General features: G+C 36.8%; 1 protein-coding gene across 3 annotated transcripts in view; it reads left to right on the top strand.

Moving 5' to 3' along the window:
• The window catches only part of DENND1B (DENN domain containing 1B), a 164,766-nt gene that overhangs the window by 122,566 nt on the left and 22,479 nt on the right, over positions 1-19,721 (top strand). For all 3 annotated transcript variants that reach the window (XM_054833717.1, XM_054833718.1, XM_054833716.1), the window contains 6 exons: positions 1,462-1,563; positions 7,881-7,971; positions 11,878-11,918; positions 12,723-12,791; positions 17,669-17,725; positions 18,527-18,637. In XM_054833717.1, coding sequence (XP_054689692.1) covers positions 1,462-1,563; positions 7,881-7,971; positions 11,878-11,918; positions 12,723-12,791; positions 17,669-17,725; positions 18,527-18,637 — 471 coding nt within the window. The remainder of the gene's footprint in view (positions 1-1,461; positions 1,564-7,880; positions 7,972-11,877; positions 11,919-12,722; positions 12,792-17,668; positions 17,726-18,526; positions 18,638-19,721) is intronic.

Here is a 19,721-nt window from a genome sequence, read left to right as displayed (position 1 = left end):
TTGTGGTGTTCTGGAAGCACATAACTGCACAGTCAGCCAGAATGATAGGCAAATGCATGAAGTAGCATGTGCAGTTAAATAGGGTTAGGAGCAGAAAGCTGTGGCGATCACGGGCATGAATAAATTTGTCTTTAAAGTGGCTAGCAGTTGGAGCTATTGTGAAGATCAATATAGCAGCTGTCTCTGATCTTTTTCTTTTGAATGGCTGAGGTGTCTTTTATTCTGTTGATTTATGCGCTGTACGTGTAGCTTTTGGGTAGTGAAATATTCTGTGATAGATTTAGGTGTGGCATCTTGTTGGATTCCAAATTTTCTGTCTTTGAGACTTTTGGTAATTGTTTCTAACCTGGTAATTATTTTTGTTTTGTAAACTTGGGTGAGGGGCTTGTTGGCTTTATGATGAAATCAGTTCATGTTCCTTGATCACTACACAAACTTTGATGTACCTATTATTTATCCAGTTCAGTCAAACAGCTTCAGCTATTTGTCACAAAGTTTTGACAAGAGTAACAGAATTGGAGAGGATGCACATCAGAAATGTCCAGTAGTCTGTGCACACTGAAGATAGCAAATTTTCAATGAAATTAGGGAATAACATAGGAGTCAATTTGATTGTTTATAAAAAAATCTTATTGAAATCTTTTATTTTTAAATGAGTGCTGTTTTCAGTAATAATTTTTTCAAGAAACACTTCATTTTCAATGAATACTTGTTTATCTTCTTTCATCATCAAAGTGTTTTCATGCAAGGTTTTTGGTAACTATAGGCTATGTGCTTTTCCCATGTTCGGGAAATACATTTTATTGTATTAAATGTTAATCTTAGCTGTTCAGACTTTCTCCCTAACAATGTTGCAAAAAGTTTGCAGCTTTTATTTTGTGTACAAATAAAATAGAAGTGTATTTCAATAATTTCTTGTTAAATTTTTCAATTTTCCCATGCTTTGGTAGAATAAATATAAAAATAGTTTGGTCCAGATACACGTTTTTGGGCTGAATCAGAGTTTTGGTTTACTAGTATTGCTGGTTTAGCATGCCAATGAATCAGAGTAATCCTGAACAATAATGCATGTTGAGTTCTTTGAAGCAGTGGACCTGTTCTTCCTCAAAATTTGAACCACTTCTTTGGAATTTTTAATGAAGAGTTCTGTAAAGATAACATGAACTAACTGTAAACCACTTTTTCCTTGCAATGTGTATTTTATAAACTGACTTCATAAAGCAGGGGTTCAATTGCAACATGTATTTTGAGAACTATTTAAATAGTGTATGAAGATTTTAGGCTTATTTGTTGTTGTCTATGTCTATTTAATTGGATGCATGTTTATAGAGATTGCTTGAAAGGGAATAATCTGTAATGTTTTGACTATTAAGAAATAAATTTGTAGTGGAGAATTTTAAGTAAATCGGCTTATTTGTAAACTCTAGTTATCATCTAACTACTTCTGTTTAAATTTTTTAGGGAGAGCCTATAACTTTCTGTGAGAATAGTTTTGTGAAGCATCGTTCCAGTACCACTAAGCAGTTTCTGGAAACCGCCATTAATCTTCAACTGTTTAAACAGGTATGAGAGGGTAAATGACCCATGTTTAATGATTTTCTTTTAAAATATATCCATATTTAAATACATTTTCCTTTCTGTCAGCTTATGAAACTCTGGGATAAAATATAAGTACAAGTACTTTGTGTACAGAATGTCCTAGTTTCATTGTATTTTTAAATCTTCAGTTGTAGTTAAAAAGAGTGGTGGTGGGGAAACAACAAAAAAGAACCCCAGGGTGCAGAGCCAGTGCAGCATCTCTCCAGAGCCAGTCAGCAACTCATCTAAACAAGAAAAATTTCGGATCTTCCAGCTCGATGGTTGGACTTCATTTTCAGCTGTCTTGGCTCATGACCAAAGAACCTGAACAACATAGTGCTTACTTAAATTGGACTTCAATAGCGTTTTATTTAAAAACTGGATTCATACTGTAATTGCAGTTTTCATTGCTAGGCTTTTTGAAGTGTGCATGCAGAGAATGTTACAAACCCAAGCCATAGGGGTGGCCTGAAGAATATTCTAGCTGATCTGTTAATACAGATTTTGAAGTCAGAACAAATTGTTGAATGTCTGGCACAACTCAGTAATAGTTTTATTACAGTCTTTGAAATTAATTTTTTTCTTTGAATTTATTCTGTAACTCCTCTATCCCCTTTCATCACATGACCCCATGGCATCAAAAGAGTTTTAAGAAACTCGTTACTAGATTTTTAGGAAAATCAAGGAAAATCTGAATGAAATGAGACGCCCCGTAAAAGTATATATTTGCCTGCAAATATCTGGAATGATTGAGGCATGGGAGTTCATGTTTAAATAATCTGGTGGACTTCTTTGAAGATATACTACCATGATAGATAAGGGAAATTCATTATATACAGAATCTTCTAATTTTCAAAAAACATTTGGTGTTAATCAGAGGCTAGTGTCTAAAGTAAAGATTTATGCAAGGATGATAGTTTGTAGAAGTCCTGTGAAAATATATTTCTTCCAGTTGTATAAAAGTTAAGGAAATACTGATCATAGATGGGATCCTTTAATTTTACTGTGTTTTATTTTATACAATAACAAAATGTAAATAAAACCATAAACCAATAAGAAATCTGAAACCTTTTGAGATATCCAGCACATATTATTGAAATGGAAAGAAGTAACAGAGTAAACACTGTTGTTTACATTTTGCGTATCTCAGTGTGATAAGCTAGCATGAAACTTTCTTCATAGAAAGCTGCCTACAAGCAATTTTTCTAAATTGTTTTCACACTAGTGCTACTAAAGCAACATCTTCAGCTGTAAAGAAAAGGTTTAACTCCACTGAAATGAATGGGCTTGTCAGTGTGGCTCTGTACTTACCCATTACATTTTAATATGTGTTCAATTAAACAGAATCAGTTTACAGTTTGTTTATAGCTTGTTTTAATTTTATTTCAACTAAAGGAAATAATATATTTTAGAGGACTAGGAAATAGTAACAATTTTGATGATGTGTGTGGTTTAATAGTAGTAGTAGTGGGTTTTTTTTTTTCATTCCTCTAGTTTCTGTTGTGAAGGTTACTCCTACTTTTTCAGATAATCCTCAGCCCCAGCTGCATCTTCTCCAGTTTTTCCTACTGACAAATGAGCTGTTTTCAAAGTTTTTTGTGTTCAAAAAGACTAAACCATATTTTATTCTGTTCTGGAAAATCTTTTAAGCAGAAAATGGTCGTTAGAAGCAGCCTTACACCTAGCCCAAGCAGCAAATAGGTACTTTAAAGGCACTCCTTTTTGCCATAACTGACAAGTAAGCTTTATTTGTGTCATTTTATAAAATTCTCCCTCTGTCCTTCTTTCTTTGTAGGTTTTTAATCTTCTCCACCTTTCTCCTACATTAAAACATGTTAATTCCTCTATTTTACCCACTCTTTTAATTTTGGAAGTTATAGTATCTTTTCACCAAAGTATCAGGAAATCACCATTGGAATAAATTGCGGAATTCTTTGTGTTACTCTCATTCAGAGTATTTTCATCTTCAACATCATCTGGTTTTACTTTGTATTGCATTTTGGTGTGTTTTCTGTTAATGATATCCCCAAATGTATTGGCACATACCAGTCTTTTGTACCAAAGTCATTAACTAACCTCTAAATAAGATCAGTCCCAACACTTACTCTTAAATACCCTGACCGGTGACACTTTTCATTACAAGCTGTCATCTCCCTTTGGGGCCAGTCCTCATCCAACCTCAAGTTCAGGTGTACTGTTCAGGTACTCTGCTTTTATTTCACCTAAACTAGTATTTTAAGGCATATGCAAGAGGCTTTTCTTTGGCATGGATAAATTGCATTTCCCTTAGCTAGAAAATTAATTGTCAAAGAATCCGTGAGAAACAGTGTTTTGATAACTCATATGTTATATCTTTCTATTTACTCGCTTACTATTTTCCCCCCCAAAAATCTATTTATAAGCCTCATCAAATTAAGGGCAAACTGACAGACCAGCGCTTCTCACAACCTTTGTTTTTTAAGTAATGGTACTGTTATTTTTCATGTCAACTGTGTTTCCTTTACCTTGATAGACTAAAAAAAAATTTTGCTTCCAAATATATGTGATAGTTTCCTTAGAATCATGTAACAGAGGTGAATCTAGGGGGGTTTTGACTCAAGTTTTATTCCTCAGGTATTATAATGTCCATTTCTGTCTCTCCTTTTCATTAACGCTTGAATTTTTGTTCCCTAATTCAGCATCGTAGTCTTTACTGAAAATTGAGACAGGATATTTTTGGCAGGGACCATGCCTAAATTATCTTTTAGCCTCAAACCATTCTCTTGGACTACTAAATTATGGAGATGTCTCTTAAATCAGGTTGATGACTTCACGGTTTTGGAATTTGAAAGGACTGTTTGTATTGTTCTGAAACAGAAAACACCAAACTGTTTATGCAAAACATACATTTTCCAGGAATTCGTAAAAATAATTTATGATAAATACATCGATCACAACTATAGGGATGTGTGAAGTTCAATTTGCTGCAATTTGCTGGCTTTAGTTTTCTAAAGCTGTCTTCCATCCTGAATAGATTTAATTTTAAAAACCCCAGTTGTCATTATTCTTAAATGATTAGGGTATTTAATTACATAAAAATAGTTTTCTTAAAAAGAAAATAACTATTATTTATATATTAAATATTCTTATTTCCTGCTTAAATATGCTGTATATGACAGTGTTTCTTCAGATTAAATGTTTGTTCTCTTACACTGTATACTTTTCTCACTGGGTTTTTTTTTCCACATCTTTGATATTTGTATTATTATGATGTATGCTATCTATTTGTTAGCTTTTTCTGAGCCTTAGAAAGGCTCCCCTTTAATTAGGGTAACATGGAAGGTAGTTGATCTTTATTGCAAGCTACAAACATAAGCAATTAATAGTTGCATCTTGCATGTCAAATAGTTCTGATGAGAGTCCAGGGAAAATATTATTTCATTCTTACGACTAGCTAGACTATCGATAAATACTGTAATTGTATAAGTAATCTGCAACATTTATTGGTATTTGTTCCTAAAATGCTAGAAAGTGCAACTAGAAAAATAAATAATGAATGCAGGATTAGGACTTGAAGAATCATAAGTCTTTGAAAATTACTAGTAATTTCAAATTTCATTTACAAGCTTTATGAGTTGAGCTCTCTTCTTGCAAGCTATGAAGCTGTTATTGTGTGGAAATCATATTTATGATGTTTTCTTTGCTTCTACCAGCTTTTTTTTTTTTAACATTGAGTGCATTGACTTGGAATTTTTACTCCTGCTTAAATAAATGATTGAGTTTAGCTCACAAACATCATCTCTCATCCCCCACCCTTTATCACGTGTGCAACAAGATCTTCCGAAGGGGGTACGGTCTATATTTTGGTTTTAGAATTCAAAATTATTTAAGGATTATAGTAGTTCTCTCTTTAGTCAGCTTAAAGTCCAAGAGTAGCACTGGAATTACTAGTTTTTCATTGAAGGCCATAGTCAGCCAAGGGCCCTCTGGATCTCAAAATGAATGCATTTCTTGAAATAGCAGGCCCAGTTTTTTCAAGAGAGCGTGGGTTTGAAAAATGGGAGGAGAAAACCATAAAGTGTATGTGTGCTTCCATGTGCTCTTCTTTCCATGTAGCAATTGAAGCGCAACCATTAACAGTAAATTGCTCAAAAGCAATAACTACTACTACCACTACTAACGCTTATCATTTCCTTTAAATAATGTCTCCACTATCTTTTTGCTAACAGTTCTGTTTGTCAGTATTTACATTAAATACTCAGTTGGAGTGATCCTCTGAAAACTAAAAATCAGTCAGTATCTCAGACTTCTGTTGATAGAATTTTACCAAATGATGAGTATGGCCATACATCTTATGTTAGTTTATAGTATGGAATGAATTCATAACTTTCTCAAAAGAGATAACGTCTTACAGTTCAAAGGCTGGGGATTGGGCAAGGGGAGGTGTTGTGGGGTTTTTTTGGTTGGGGTTTGTTTGGGTTTTTTTCCACAGCAGTAGCTAAAGATGCTCTTATCTCTTTTTCTTACTGTGAAATAATCCAGTGATCCCATAGTGGTCTGACCATGAACCAACCTATTTGGGAAAAAGCCAGCTTGAAGTAAAATGAAAAAATAGGAAGGAATTTAGACAAGAAAGAGAAAGAAATGGTTATCTTTGTGCTTGCCTTATTCTTGCTACTGGAATTTTTGTACTCTGATAAAGTAATTTGTTTCATGTCACTAGTCTGTTCATTGACAAGCATCAGATTGTCACTGACAGTGTTTGGATGATCTGTGGTAAAATGTGATATAGCCAAATAATTACTTTTGGTTAGTTCTATGTACTGCTTAGTACCAGTGAATAACTCACCATTCTTGTTAGAAGATGAACTGTGTACAACTGGAAAACTGCGTTTGCACTCTTATCTCTCGGACTTGAGTTAGCCTTTTCAAAACAAGAAGAGAGGGGTTGCTTCTTGAAAGAATCTTAAACCTTTAAGAATGTGCTCATTGTACTACTTTGAAGCCTGTTAATTCTTTAAAAGAATGTATTAATTCCTTCTGAAAGGTTTAATCATTTATTATCTTTGACTTTTTCTGATGTATTTGAATAATTTCTGTCTTTCCATGTACACTTACATGTGGATGCAAATCATAGAATCATAGAATGGTTTGGGTTGGAAGGGACCTTAAAGATCATCTAGTTCCAACCCCCCTGCTGTGGGCAGGGACACCCTCCACTAGACCAGGTTGCCCAAAGCCTCGTGCAACCTGGTCTGAAACACTTCCAGGGATGGGGCATCCAGAAATTCATGTGCTCATGCAGCTGTAAGCTCCGCGTAAGGACAACTATTGCAATCTGCATCTGTAGGTGCACCTAAATAAGTGTTAGTGGTTAAAAAAAGGGCAAACAGATGTGTTGGAACTTAAAAATACTGTGGTGTCAACCCTGAACTGTGCTCGGTCAGGTGGAGAGGGTTTTAGGGCTCTTCCTTGCCATTGTACCTCACTTTGGTTTGGGACTTCACGCATCATCTTCCCATACGCTTCAGTGAAATCTCTTTTGAGCCTGTTTGCACGCTGCCAGTCAAATCCAATCTGGTGCTACCACCATTTCTGAAACCAAGCCACAGCCTTCCTCTGCTGTTTCTGGGTGGATGGTTTTGCTACTATTTCCCCTTCACATACTGTCCTTACAGGGTCATTTTTCATGTACAACACATACGCTTTCAGTGGACCTCAAGTAGATGTTGTAGCCTATCGTCTCTTTGAACTGGGTGTGGTGAAGTGTTTCCAGTTGTTCTAAAGGTACTTTCTGTGCACAAGCAGTTCTGCTTTGGACCCGTTGATGCATACCCAGAAAGGGATACCATAGGGAGGTTTGTTTATGTTCTTTTGTTGGTGATACGAAGTAAACTTATGATTTAAAAACAGAACATCAGGGAGCCTCTCAGTGATTTTTATTTGTTTATGATGGCAAATCCAAAGTTACCATTTGTAAGGGAATAATATATTTTTATGCCATTAGAAAAGCAAGAAAAGCTTGAAAAGCATTTAAAATATTTCTGAGCAAACTGATGTGTAATTTCATTTACTATAAAATTTTACAACTCTATTTGTAAATTTTGCATAATACATATAATTTACTTGATATATATAAAATACTCTGGTATCTCTGCTGCTCATAGTTGCAACTGCTTTTGCAAAATCCATCTAAAAGTGATATATTATCCGTAAGCCGTATATGGTCTTGAACATCCTTATTCCATTATAATGTACGCACTGCAAACTATAACACTGCATAGTAAGAGAAGGACCAACAAACTGTGACTTTTTTTTTTCAGTTTATTGATGGTCGGCTATCAAAATTAAATGCAGGAAGAGGATTCTCTGATGTTTTTGAAGAAGAAATCATAGCAGGAGGCTTTTGTGGAGGTACAGAATTAATTTGAGTGTACTCACTGATGATGCTTCTTCAGCACGATGATGATGATGTCAGGATGTCCTGTAAATTTTGGAAGTCATTGTATCCATTCATTCTGGGAAAGGTTTCAGCCTTTAACAAGTCACTGCTGGGACAGACACTGTTACATATCTAGTTATGTCAGTATATTAAATGAAGATACATTGATTTAATCCAGTAAAATAATACTTAGATTTCAATATATGATGAAATATCACTATATTGTTTACATTTTTAACTGCATGTTTACATAATGTGATACATTATATATAAACTGTATTTTAATAATAATTTTGAAATTTGAGCTGCTGAACTTTTTCTAGATAGTTATGTTTTGCATAAACATTTTTAACTTTTTTCACATCTAATTATTTCTGCAGTGCGGAAATCAGAGTGATTTCCCAAATTTTTAGAGAAATAGTTTCTCCATCAAATGTATTACTCTAAAAAAGAGGGAAAAAATTAACATTTGTATATCATCTCAGAAGGAACGTTGAAACTTTACTTTCATAAATAAAAATATTATTCCTCGTGTTGTTTCCCTCAGGTACGTTCACTGACAATTGTTTTAACACTTTTCACATTAACTAGCTTTACAAAGTTAACCTATACAGAAGAGTGACTGCTGAATATGACAGGTTTATTGATTGATTTCCTGTTAGACAGCTATTACAGCTATATTATTATTTGAGGTATCACATTTGCTTTCAAAATATTGGATCAAAATGTGTGTGCCACAGCACAAATACTGTTTTATGGTCTTTAAAGTGGTGTAGAAGCTTTCTCAGTAAATGGGAGTTATGTGATTTGAGCAAATCTTCCGAGTTGCATATGGCAGCTTTAGACCGTCTTCCTTTGCAAGACTAACCTTAAATGGGCCTATTTATGGAGGAGAGGATTTGGCCCCCACAGAGAAATCATTGAGTGGTGCAGAGCCATCTTCACCTTCTGTAAAATACCTTTTTTTTTATGCTGAGTACATAAATCCTTTTGTTCAAGATTTTCACTGCCTTTTCCTGCCCCCTCTGTCTTGTGCTATGATCTAGCACATAATTATTTTTTTCTTGATTAAAGTGTGGTTAGTTATACAGAGATTTACGTCTTTTCTACCTTTTTAGGGTAACTTATGCTGCTCTATAAACAGATTTTAGGCACTGAGCATCCATTATTCAGATAGGTGGTGTCAGTATTCAAAGTTTGTTCGCTGACTGCAGTGAGGGGTTCAGGAGGCTGCAATAAAACTGCAACAGAAACTAGATAAAGCTTCTTTCTCGGCTGTAAGCTGGCAGCCTGTGAACCATGTCTCACCTGGCTCTGCTCGGCAGAGAATGCTCAGCTCCACTAGCAGTTCCCAGTTAGATTGCGCTGCGTGCTTACTTTTCAAGTCAGACAAGCTGTATATTGCCAGGTTGTGGACAAATTGCTTAGGGCACATATTCAGTATTTACATAACTGCTGTCTCATTATCGTTATGAAGTGCAGGGCTAACAATATGTATGCAATTGAAGGTGACATTTTGTGACGCTAATGGGGTAGAACTATGATCTTTTTGCAGAGTTAACTCCCATCAACTTTATCAGGGAGCCCAAGGTCTTAAAAAAACAGGTGAAACCCAGCCTTCAGAAAAGTCACAGAAAGTTAGTGTGAGCTATAAGCTCTTAAAAGGACAGGTGAACATATTCTGAGCTATACAGAGTATAATTTAGAAATTCCTGGATCAAATGGGAAGTGTTTCTTTCAGTAATCTCTCTTTTAATTTTCATTTTTACACATATGTGAGCATAACTAAACCAGCACAGAAAATTAAACTGGAAATTGGAGAACTTAGGTTTCATTATTTTTATGATTTTTTTCCAGTAAATTGGTCAAAACTTTTATTTTCCTGTGACTATATGTGAAAAGAAATTTGTCAGCCATCTTCAGTACAGTTTGCACTTTATACTTAAAATTTTATTTTCTGTTACATGTATTATTTTGTGGGAGTATTAGATCTCAAGAGCTTTATGTAACTTTCAAGACAACAACATAGTTATGATTGATTGGCTTAGCACTTGTAGAATATATCCATTAAAGTAATTTGTAATTACATGAATTTTACTTCAGCAGTAATTTTAGTTGGTCTAATACCAGTGGTGGTAGTATAAGGAAAACTAAAAAAGTTAAAACCTCTCTTCTAATAATAATTTATTTTAAGGAGTCAGCATTTCCTTGCTAGAGTTTCAGGAGGCTCGACTCTAGCTGAGGGTATGCAGCGTTAACGTGGCCTTTTCTGTAGATTAGTATTTATCTGTTTTCTTTTTTTGCTTTCCCTGAAGTCTCTCTACACAGCTAGAAGACAGTTAGTGGTGATTTTCTGTGATCTCATTTACTGTCTGTAGTAATCACTTAAGTCGTAGGCTCTGACAGAGAAAGCTCACATGTGGAAAGTGTCACTGTTGAGGACACCACAACCCAGATGATATGTGAATATTGTTGATAAGAATATGAAGTTATGAAATGTCACGTTAGAGAAAGTACTTATGGTTCATCAAAATTTCATTAACACACTAGCAGTGGTTAAATTTCACCTTATTACATGTTATTTGCATGCTACCTTCTCTGATGGTTCCAGGGAGCCAGATTGAAGTAGTAAAAAATGAGTCATTTTTGCTTCAGGTTGCTCTTTGATGTTCTTACTGGAGATAGGGTCATAATGATCATCAGGTTCTCTCCTTTCTAAGCAAGCATTGCTTTCACTTATGCCATCATTCCTGAGAGTTTGGCAGCATCAAAATTGCTTGTAAAGAATTTAACGGAATGGGTGAAAGTGCCTGATAGGAGTATAAACAGCTCAGTTTTTTCACCTCATTGAGAAACTTGGGAATACCTTTTAGAACGATCCAGTTATTTCTCAGCCGTGTTCTAGGAGAATGTTTTGGCTTTCCGCTAGCCAATGGAATAATTCCACCCAGGCCTTGGTTAATTGATTATTGCAAAGCTTAAGAAGTTTTGAGAACTCCTGTTAAAAGTCTATAACATCAAGGATATATCAGTATGGTCCTTTCAAAATGGATAAACTCTCTGTTTGAAACTTCAATGTTCTTGTCAACGTGAATGTCTTGTCTGGCATTAGTAACAGCTCCCAGTACCAGAGTGTTCAAGTGACTGATGTCATCTAAAGCTTTCTCAGGGATCGGGGACCCAATCTTTGGTGTTCAGCTGAAGCACCTTTGGGAAATAGTATTCATTTCTTCACCAAGTGCTCAGTAGGATTTACCCCTGTCCTTCATGGCCAGCTTAGTGGCACAATAGTCTGCGGTAGTCCTACAGAATCTGGTAGCTCTCACTTGCCTTTTAGAGGTTTTCCTTTGTGAAAGAAAGCAGATACAGTTAATAATTTAAAAGGATTTTCCCTGCACAGGAGTATATAGTTGTGCCATAATCCTTAGACTTTTTTCTCATTCTTCTTCCTTGGGATGGTACCATCTGCAGTCCATGTCATTTTTGTACTTGAAAGTTTGCCCAGTGGGATCATTATGCTTGAATGCATTTCATTATATATTATTCTTTCCTTCGAGTTGGTGTTTTTAGACTTTTTAGCAGAATCTTACCTTAGCCTAGTTTTAATTTCCCTTTCTATCTCAATTGGAATTAAAAACTCTGTGTGGTGAAAAGATATGCTTTTACAAAGAAAATATGTAACAGGAAATAAGAGATACCTAGGGTTTTTTCTTAGGGTACACATATTCCTATCTTTACATTCCTTGTCTATCTGGGAAGAATGAAATTAATGAATAATCCTCTAGGGGAATTTTTTTATGCAGATTGTGAGGAGGGTTGAAACATTTAAAATGTTGAATGTGTGTTTGATTGTGTTACATTTTACATTTCTATTTCAGGAAATTCAAGATCTTATCAGCAGTGGATGCATACAGTGAAGGTATAAACTTGGTTAAGTAATTATACTGACCATCCTGTTGTTTAAGTCTTTGTCCTTTTCCTTACATATATGTAATGGTTAAAGTTTGTTCATTTGCAAGGAAAATAAATATAAGTACATTCTATAATAAATAACAAGTTTATGGTATATGCAATAATTTTGTGGATTTTTTTCTTGAATATTTAAAAAAAAAAAGTCCCATACACAAAACAAATGCACAAGGTTTTTCTGTCTGTATAGTCAGGGATTTCACTGCTTTCTGTATCATGATACGTTCCATAACTGTGAATTAGATATGAAGTTTGTCACTTCTAGTAAATAGCGATTTCGTTAATATGGATTTGTGCAGTTTGGCTAGCAGAAGACCCTTGGTATAACCTTGTTGTTCTGCAGGATTACTAAAATGTTATTTTAGATTAAGAGAATTCTTGTGTGATTAAATGAGAGAATTCTTTCTGTTGGGTCAAAGTATTTTAAAGTTGCATAATAAATATGATAGGAACACATGAAGAGTAGCCATAATTTCTGAATTGATTTTGAAATGGTAACAATGACTGAAGAATGAAAATACATCATTCTGTTAGAATGCATTGATAAATGTGTCAGCTACGATAATGACGTACTGTAACCCTTGTGTAGCTGCGGACAGCAGGTTGGGGAGGAAACACAGCTGTGGTTATTCTGACTGATTTAAAGGGAAGTTCGTTATTTCTTTACAGCACACTGTTTATTTTGCCTTGCTGTTGTCCTAAGGTTTGACTTGTGTTTAAACGTTACTAAAATATGTTTTTTTGTGTATTTCAGAAAGGCGGTGCACTGATCAACACAGCAATGACCAAAGCCACTCCGGCTGTGAAAACAGCATATAAATTTGTAAGATCATCTCTTTCAAATAAATAATACATCAAAATACCGCAACTTCCTACAACCTCACATTCTTCCTGAATACTTAAAAACCTAAGCATTTTATAAATGTATTGCAGAAAAACACTTCAGCCTGTAGAACATTTTTAACTTCATTTGTTTTCTCCTATAGCACTAGGATTTAGAGTTGATTCAGAGTCTTCCAGATAGCTTGTATGTAACAACAGGCATTTTCAAAGCATCAGTGAGCTGGTTTTGTTTCAGTCATAATACATGCTAGAAGCTAATTTGAATATCATTTAGATATTTGATACACAGCTGTAAACTCTTCCTATCCTGGTGACAACATTATTAAAATATGGACTCTGAAAAGAGAAATTCACATTTACACTAAGGTCCTGTAACACAACACAGGCATTGCAAAGTTAATATGGGTGCAAAATATTTTGTAAATGTTACATTTATATGTAATATAAATACAGTGTTATAGTATATAGTTGCATAGTATATAGTGTTAACATGATGTAGAGAACTTCTCTATTCAGAACTAGCTACTGTCATGCTAGACAAATGGCGTCCTGGCTTACACGGATGCAATTTCATTTTGGCACCAAGTGCTGCACTATGGAGAAGATGTGGTAAAGCATCAGTAATGTATGCAGCAAGTCTTTTCTATCATCAGTCCTTTTAAAGATGACACTAGAATACTCATGTTTAACTGGATTTAATACTTATACTTTTGAGCTTAATAGATCTTGTTTTAAAAGACTACCTAACCAATAAAGCATGTGAAATTACACAGTATTGTGCAGTATGAAAAAACAGCCATAGTGTAAAATGAAGTGGGAAGTATTTTAAGGTTGCATTTTTAATATATGGGAAAAGACTTTTGGCTTCCTTTTTGCTTTTCCAAATGTTTCACTAGTTGGATATATAATAAGTAGTCCTGAATAAATCAGTACATCAGTCTAAGCTAGTGTATTTTAAGTAAAGTTTTCAAACAGAATTTTTAATTTTACATCAGTTGAAAAACACAGCAGTCATGGAGAGAAACAGGTAAATAAATTAAATATACTTCGTATTCATGAACTCATTTATAATTTATAATTTAAAAAATGGTTCATTAACAGGTTATCTGCAAATTATTATTCTTCAGTTTGCAGTAGCTTAGTTACATGATCTTCTCCCAGCCTTCAATTTTGATAATTATGTCCTTGATAACAAAGGTTCTTCAAAGTGAATTTCTGTTCAGGAAACACTGGTAAATTCTGTGAGGATCTGTGTGTATAAGTTATTCCTGTTTATACCCCATTTAATTTCTTACTCTGTTGCCCTTTATGGAGCCTGCTACTAAAGAAATAAAAGATGCATTTCTTAATTGCTAGATAACTGATTGGTAGTCTTGAGGCTTGGTACCAGCCCTCAGAGTTAGAACAAAGCACTCCAAAATTCATCCAAATGCTGTGAGCACGATCTGGAAAGTTGAAAGTGGCTCTCAGGTTAGCATCTGCTACATGGCACCCCATTGTGCTGTTATTGAGCTTATAGATGTATGATTTAAGGATCAAAAAGACCCTCTGACCTCTCAATTCAAGAAAATGATTGTCTTTTTCTGAATTTCCATGTATAGCAAAACATAGAAAAACAGGTGGATTCCAAATATTTATGCCCTTAAATATATTTTTCAAGTCCTATTTTCAAGACAACCTTGAAAACTTTTGTAGTTTTTTCCTATATTCATGTAAGAAAAATACCCTTTCTTTTATTAGGGTTTTTGGTCCCCCTTCTTCCCCCCCTCCCTTCTTTTTTTTTTCTACTCCCTCTCCTTATTTCTCTTTTTTCTTTTTTTCTATTTTTTTTTTTTTAGCTGTGTTGGGTTTGCGTGGCAGGGTTTTGGTGGCGGGGGGGCTACAGGGGTGGCTTCTGTGAGAAGCTGCTAGAAGCTCCCCCTGTGTCTGATAGAGCCAATGCCAGCCAGCTCTAAGATGGGCCCGCCGCTGGCCAAGGCCAAGCCAATCAGCGCCTCTGTGATAACATATTTAAGAAGAAGAAAAACACTTAGAGAGCGAGCTTTTGCAGCCGGAGAGAGGAGTGAGAAGATGTAAGAAACTCTGCAGACACCAAGGTCAGTGCAGATGGAGGGGGAGGAGGAGCTCCAGGCGCCAGAGCAGAGATCCCCCTGCAGCCCGTGGTGAAGGCCATGGTGAAGCAGGCTGTCCCCCTGCAGCCCATGGAGGAAGGATGAGGGGGTGTAGCGATTCCACCTGCAGCCCGTGGAGGACCCCACGCCGGAGCAGGTGGAGGCACCTGAAGGAGGCTGCGGCCCGTGGGAAGCCCACGCTGGAGCAAGTTCCTGGCCGGACCGGTGGACCCGTGAAGAGGGGAGCCCACGCCAGGGCAGGTTTGCTGGCAGGACTTGTGACCCCGTGGGGGACCCCACGCTGGAGCAGTTTGCTCCTGAAGGTCTGCACCCCGTGAGAGGGACTCCATGCTGGAGCAGGGGAACGATGAGAGGAGTCCTCCCCCTGAGGATGAGGAAGCGGCAGAAACACCGTGAGATGAACTGACCGTAACCCCCATTCCCCGTCCCCCTGTGCCGCTGAGGGGGGGAAGGTTGAAGCCGGGAGTGAAGTTGAGCCCGGGAAGATGGGAGGGGTGGGGGGAAGTGTTTTAAGAGTTGATTTTATTTTCTCATTCCTCTACTCTGTTTTGCCTAGTAATAAATTAGATGAATTCCCTCTCTAAGTTTGGTCTGTTTTGCTCGTGACAACAATTAGTGAGTGATCTCTCCCTGTCCTTATCTCGACCTGCAAGCATTTCGTTATGCCTTTTCTCCCCTGTTTAGTGAATGAGGGGAGTGAGAGAGCGGCTCTGGTGGGCACCTGGCCCCAGTCAGGCTCAACCCACCACAGTCTTTTTGGCGCCCAACGTGGGGCTCGAGAAAATCGAGATAAGGACAGTAATTGGAAGAGGTAACGAGCAAAACATTGACTGAACGTAGATTGAGAGTGAAATAGCGGTGAAGGGACGGGAGGTGGATTCTGTGTGTATTGTCTAATCTTGTTTAGTGTTGTGATAGTGTTGCTTTGATTCTGGTGGGGGGAATTTTTTTTCTTTTTCCTTGTTGATGTGATTAGTGTGTGTGTAGTTTTTCTGTTGAATGTATGTTTTAATAATTCTTAAATATGTGATTCACAGAGGCGAGGGGTGGAATGTGTTGGGTTTGCGTGGCAGGGTTTTGGTGGCGGGGGGGCTACAGGGGTGGCTTCTGTGAGAAGCTGCTAGAAGCTCCCCCTGTGTCTGATAGAGCCAATGCCAGCCAGCTCTAAGATGGGCCCGCCGCTGGCCAAGGCCAAGCCAATCAGCGCCTCTGTGATAACATATTTAAGAAGAAGAAAAACACTTAGAGAGCGAGCTTTTGCAGCCGGAGAGAGGAGTGAGAAGATGTAAGAAACTCTGCAGACACCAAGGTCAGTGCAGATGGAGGGGGAGGAGGAGCTCCAGGCGCCAGAGCAGAGATCCCCCTGCAGCCCGTGGTGAAGGCCATGGTGAAGCAGGCTGTCCCCCTGCAGCCCATGGAGGAAGGATGAGGGGGTGTAGCGATTCCACCTGCAGCCCGTGGAGGACCCCACGCCGGAGCAGGTGGAGGCACCTGAAGGAGGCTGCGGCCCGTGGGAAGCCCACGCTGGAGCAAGTTCCTGGCCGGACCGGTGGACCCGTGAAGAGGGGAGCCCACGCCAGGGCAGGTTTGCTGGCAGGACTTGTGACCCCGTGGGGGACCCCACGCTGGAGCAGTTTGCTCCTGAAGGTCTGCACCCCGTGAGAGGGACTCCATGCTGGAGCAGGGGAACGATGAGAGGAGTCCTCCCCCTGAGGATGAGGAAGCGGCAGAAACACCGTGAGATGAACTGACCGTAACCCCCATTCCCCGTCCCCCTGTGCCGCTGAGGGGGGAAGGTTGAAGCCGGGAGTGAAGTTGAGCCCGGGAAGATGGGAGGGGTGGGGGGAAGTGTTTTAAGAGTTGATTTTATTTTCTCATTCCTCTACTCTGTTTTGCCTAGTAATAAATTAGATGAATTCCCTCTCTAAGTTTGGTCTGTTTTGCTCGTGACAACAATTAGTGAGTGATCTCTCCCTGTCCTTATCTCGACCTGCAAGCATTTCGTTATGCCTTTTCTCCCCTGTTTAGTGAATGAGGGGAGTGAGAGAGCGGCTCTGGTGGGCACCTGGCCCCAGTCAGGCTCAACCCACCACATTAGCATAAGTACATGGTATTCTTTATTGATAATTCATTTCTCTATTGAAGAATATTCTTGGCTCTGTTTTCTATGCAACAGTGATCTTTGGCTGCCTATTTTAATACATACAGAATGCTCCCCTAAATAGCAGCACTATGCTGTTCAGCAACACTGGGCAAAATCTCCATCTGCATATGAAATCCCTTCATTTCTCTTAAGATTGATGTTGCCCTGCAAGTTGCCAGACTGGAACACTGTAGCAGTCATCTTGAAAAATCTTAACATTTTTCCAACATGCCTTACTGCTAAAATACCCTTTCAAATTTAAAGGACCATTTCAAATAAAGGAGTGATGTATATGACCATTTTTAGCCTGTCCTTAGCAATATTGGAGAATTTTTGAGTATGTATGTTTTCACAGTATTGGCATGCATGTACTGAAAAAAATCTTTAAATATACGGACAAAGCATGAATATACAAAATATACTGACAATGCATAGATGAAATTTGTGATAAAGGTTACTGTCTTTCTTTATATCACCAGGTGTCTAAAAAAACAAAGGTAAAATAAGTATAGCATCATAAAGCATGTTCCATGACTATAGCTAGCATCTTGCAGAGCTACTTAAGTCCTTTTATTTTTCTAGGCAAAAAATCAGGCAAGGCAAGGAATAAAAGAAGTGAAGAGTAAGTTAAAACCCAAGGTATGTAGTACACATTTTCTTACCTTGCTTCCTGTATCAGTTTGAAGCTTATACTTTACAAATCACATGAGATTTGTGTTTTTAATGACTTTTGAAATATGCTTAGCCCTTTGTTCAACAATACATTTTTCATAACGAGCCCTCTGGCAACTATCTGTCATTCTATGCATCCACTGAATAATCTCTTTATTGTTTGCATATTTTATCATAGAACAACAGAGGTCTTCAAAGATACATTAACAGGATGTATGTTTTCATAAAGTTGATTGCTTTGATATCACAATTGAAGCCTTTGCTTCAAGCTGAGAATTTGAGATGGGAGAGTCTTTCAGTGCAATGTATTTCAGAAGGTGTAGTTGTCTGGTTTGGCTTCATGAGATATGTGGACAATGACAATGTTTAAAAATGCAGAAATAGTTTCATTTTGCAAAAGCAACATTGCAGAAATATCAGAAAAGATGTTTTAGGCATTTTGCAGCAGCTTTTCTCATTGAAAATTTTGTTTCCACTTAAGATTTTTCTGTAGGGAGAAAGAACCATTTTTTAGATATATTTTGTGCTATTTTAAGAAAACTTTGAAAAATATTTCCTAGACATTCGAACAATTCATCTTTTAAATGACAATGTTGATAATTCAGCTTCCTGAAAAGTGAAATTTTATTTTCTTACTACAGATGGTATTTTCATGACAGTAATAGATTGTGGCAAGATAATTTTGAATGCGTTCTGCATGCATAATATGGAGGGTATGTTTGCAGATAATGATTATAAATAAAGGAATTTAAATCTGTTTTGGTGTAGGAGAGTGAGGAAGAGTATGGAACTTGCAGTGCTGGTGCAGTACAGCCTGCTCCAGTCAACACATTGTATAATGAGAAAAGAGCAAACTCAGAAAAACGAAGACTGGCACAGGTAAGACACCTGAAACTTCTGCTCTTATTCACATGCATATGAGGAAAATTTTTTGCCACTTATAGTAATGCATCAGTGAATCTGTTTAAGATCGTTTTACTCTCTGTGTTTGGATACTGTGATTAAAAGGCTATGTTTGTAGAAATACTACTATACTGTTTGAACGGAGGAAAAATATTATTTGTATTTCATCCCTGTTGAGAGGGGAAAAAACCATAAGATTTCTAAGTATGGATCTGAGATTTAATTCTTAAATACTGTTTTTGATAAAGACTTCTCACAGCAAATACATTCTGGTCTATTCACAGATCTGTGTTAAACTATCTTTTATAGTTTCTTGTAGTGGGGCACTTTAATTTTGCATTTCTAATAAATCAATTTGGCAGCCATATGGCTTTTAACCTTGCTCAGTTATGATTTATTATTTTATTAATAAGTCAGCTAGTTAATACGGTGCCAATCCCTTGTCCTTTTGTTCTCTAATCCTTTCTAGTCTTGATTTGAAGTAACAGGTGTAGTGTCTCAACTTTGACAAGTGTTTTAGTATCTTTGGATTCATTTTGACAGTGTTATTTCAAAGATATCGATAACATCGTTTTTGTAACACTTTTTTTCTAGGAATAAATACCTGCATATGTACCTATTTTAATGTGTGGGTATTTATTTTTGCATTCTATTGTTATTGTATATTTTCAATATATGTAATGAATGTTTATATATGGATTTTTAATGCATATATCTTCCTCAGGTAAGAAGTAAGTATAGAACTTCAGCTGATCTAACAACATTTGGTTTTTTACTTTAGATATTGCAATGATAAAAATCTGAATCATCTATTTAATCAATTTTGTGTTGAATTACTTTTTATCCATAATAAATATCAAGTTTGTGAAATTCAACATAGAACTGATGCAGATTATTGATAAATGATGTTGAAGTTGTACATTGGTATTAAGTCGTTATTTTTAGTAGGGTTATAAATAATACACAGACTTTCTGCTTTAATTATTTAGGCAAGTTTTACTTTGTACATGTTTTTGTGATCTCTTAAAGCCAGTGATAAAGTATTAAACTATGTGCCCTC

The sequence above is a fragment of the Grus americana genome, chromosome 8 (genome assembly GCF_028858705.1).
Source record: "Grus americana isolate bGruAme1 chromosome 8, bGruAme1.mat, whole genome shotgun sequence".
NCBI lineage: Eukaryota > Metazoa > Chordata > Aves > Gruiformes > Gruidae > Grus > Grus americana.
This window is presented reverse-complemented; position numbering and strand designations above follow the sequence as displayed.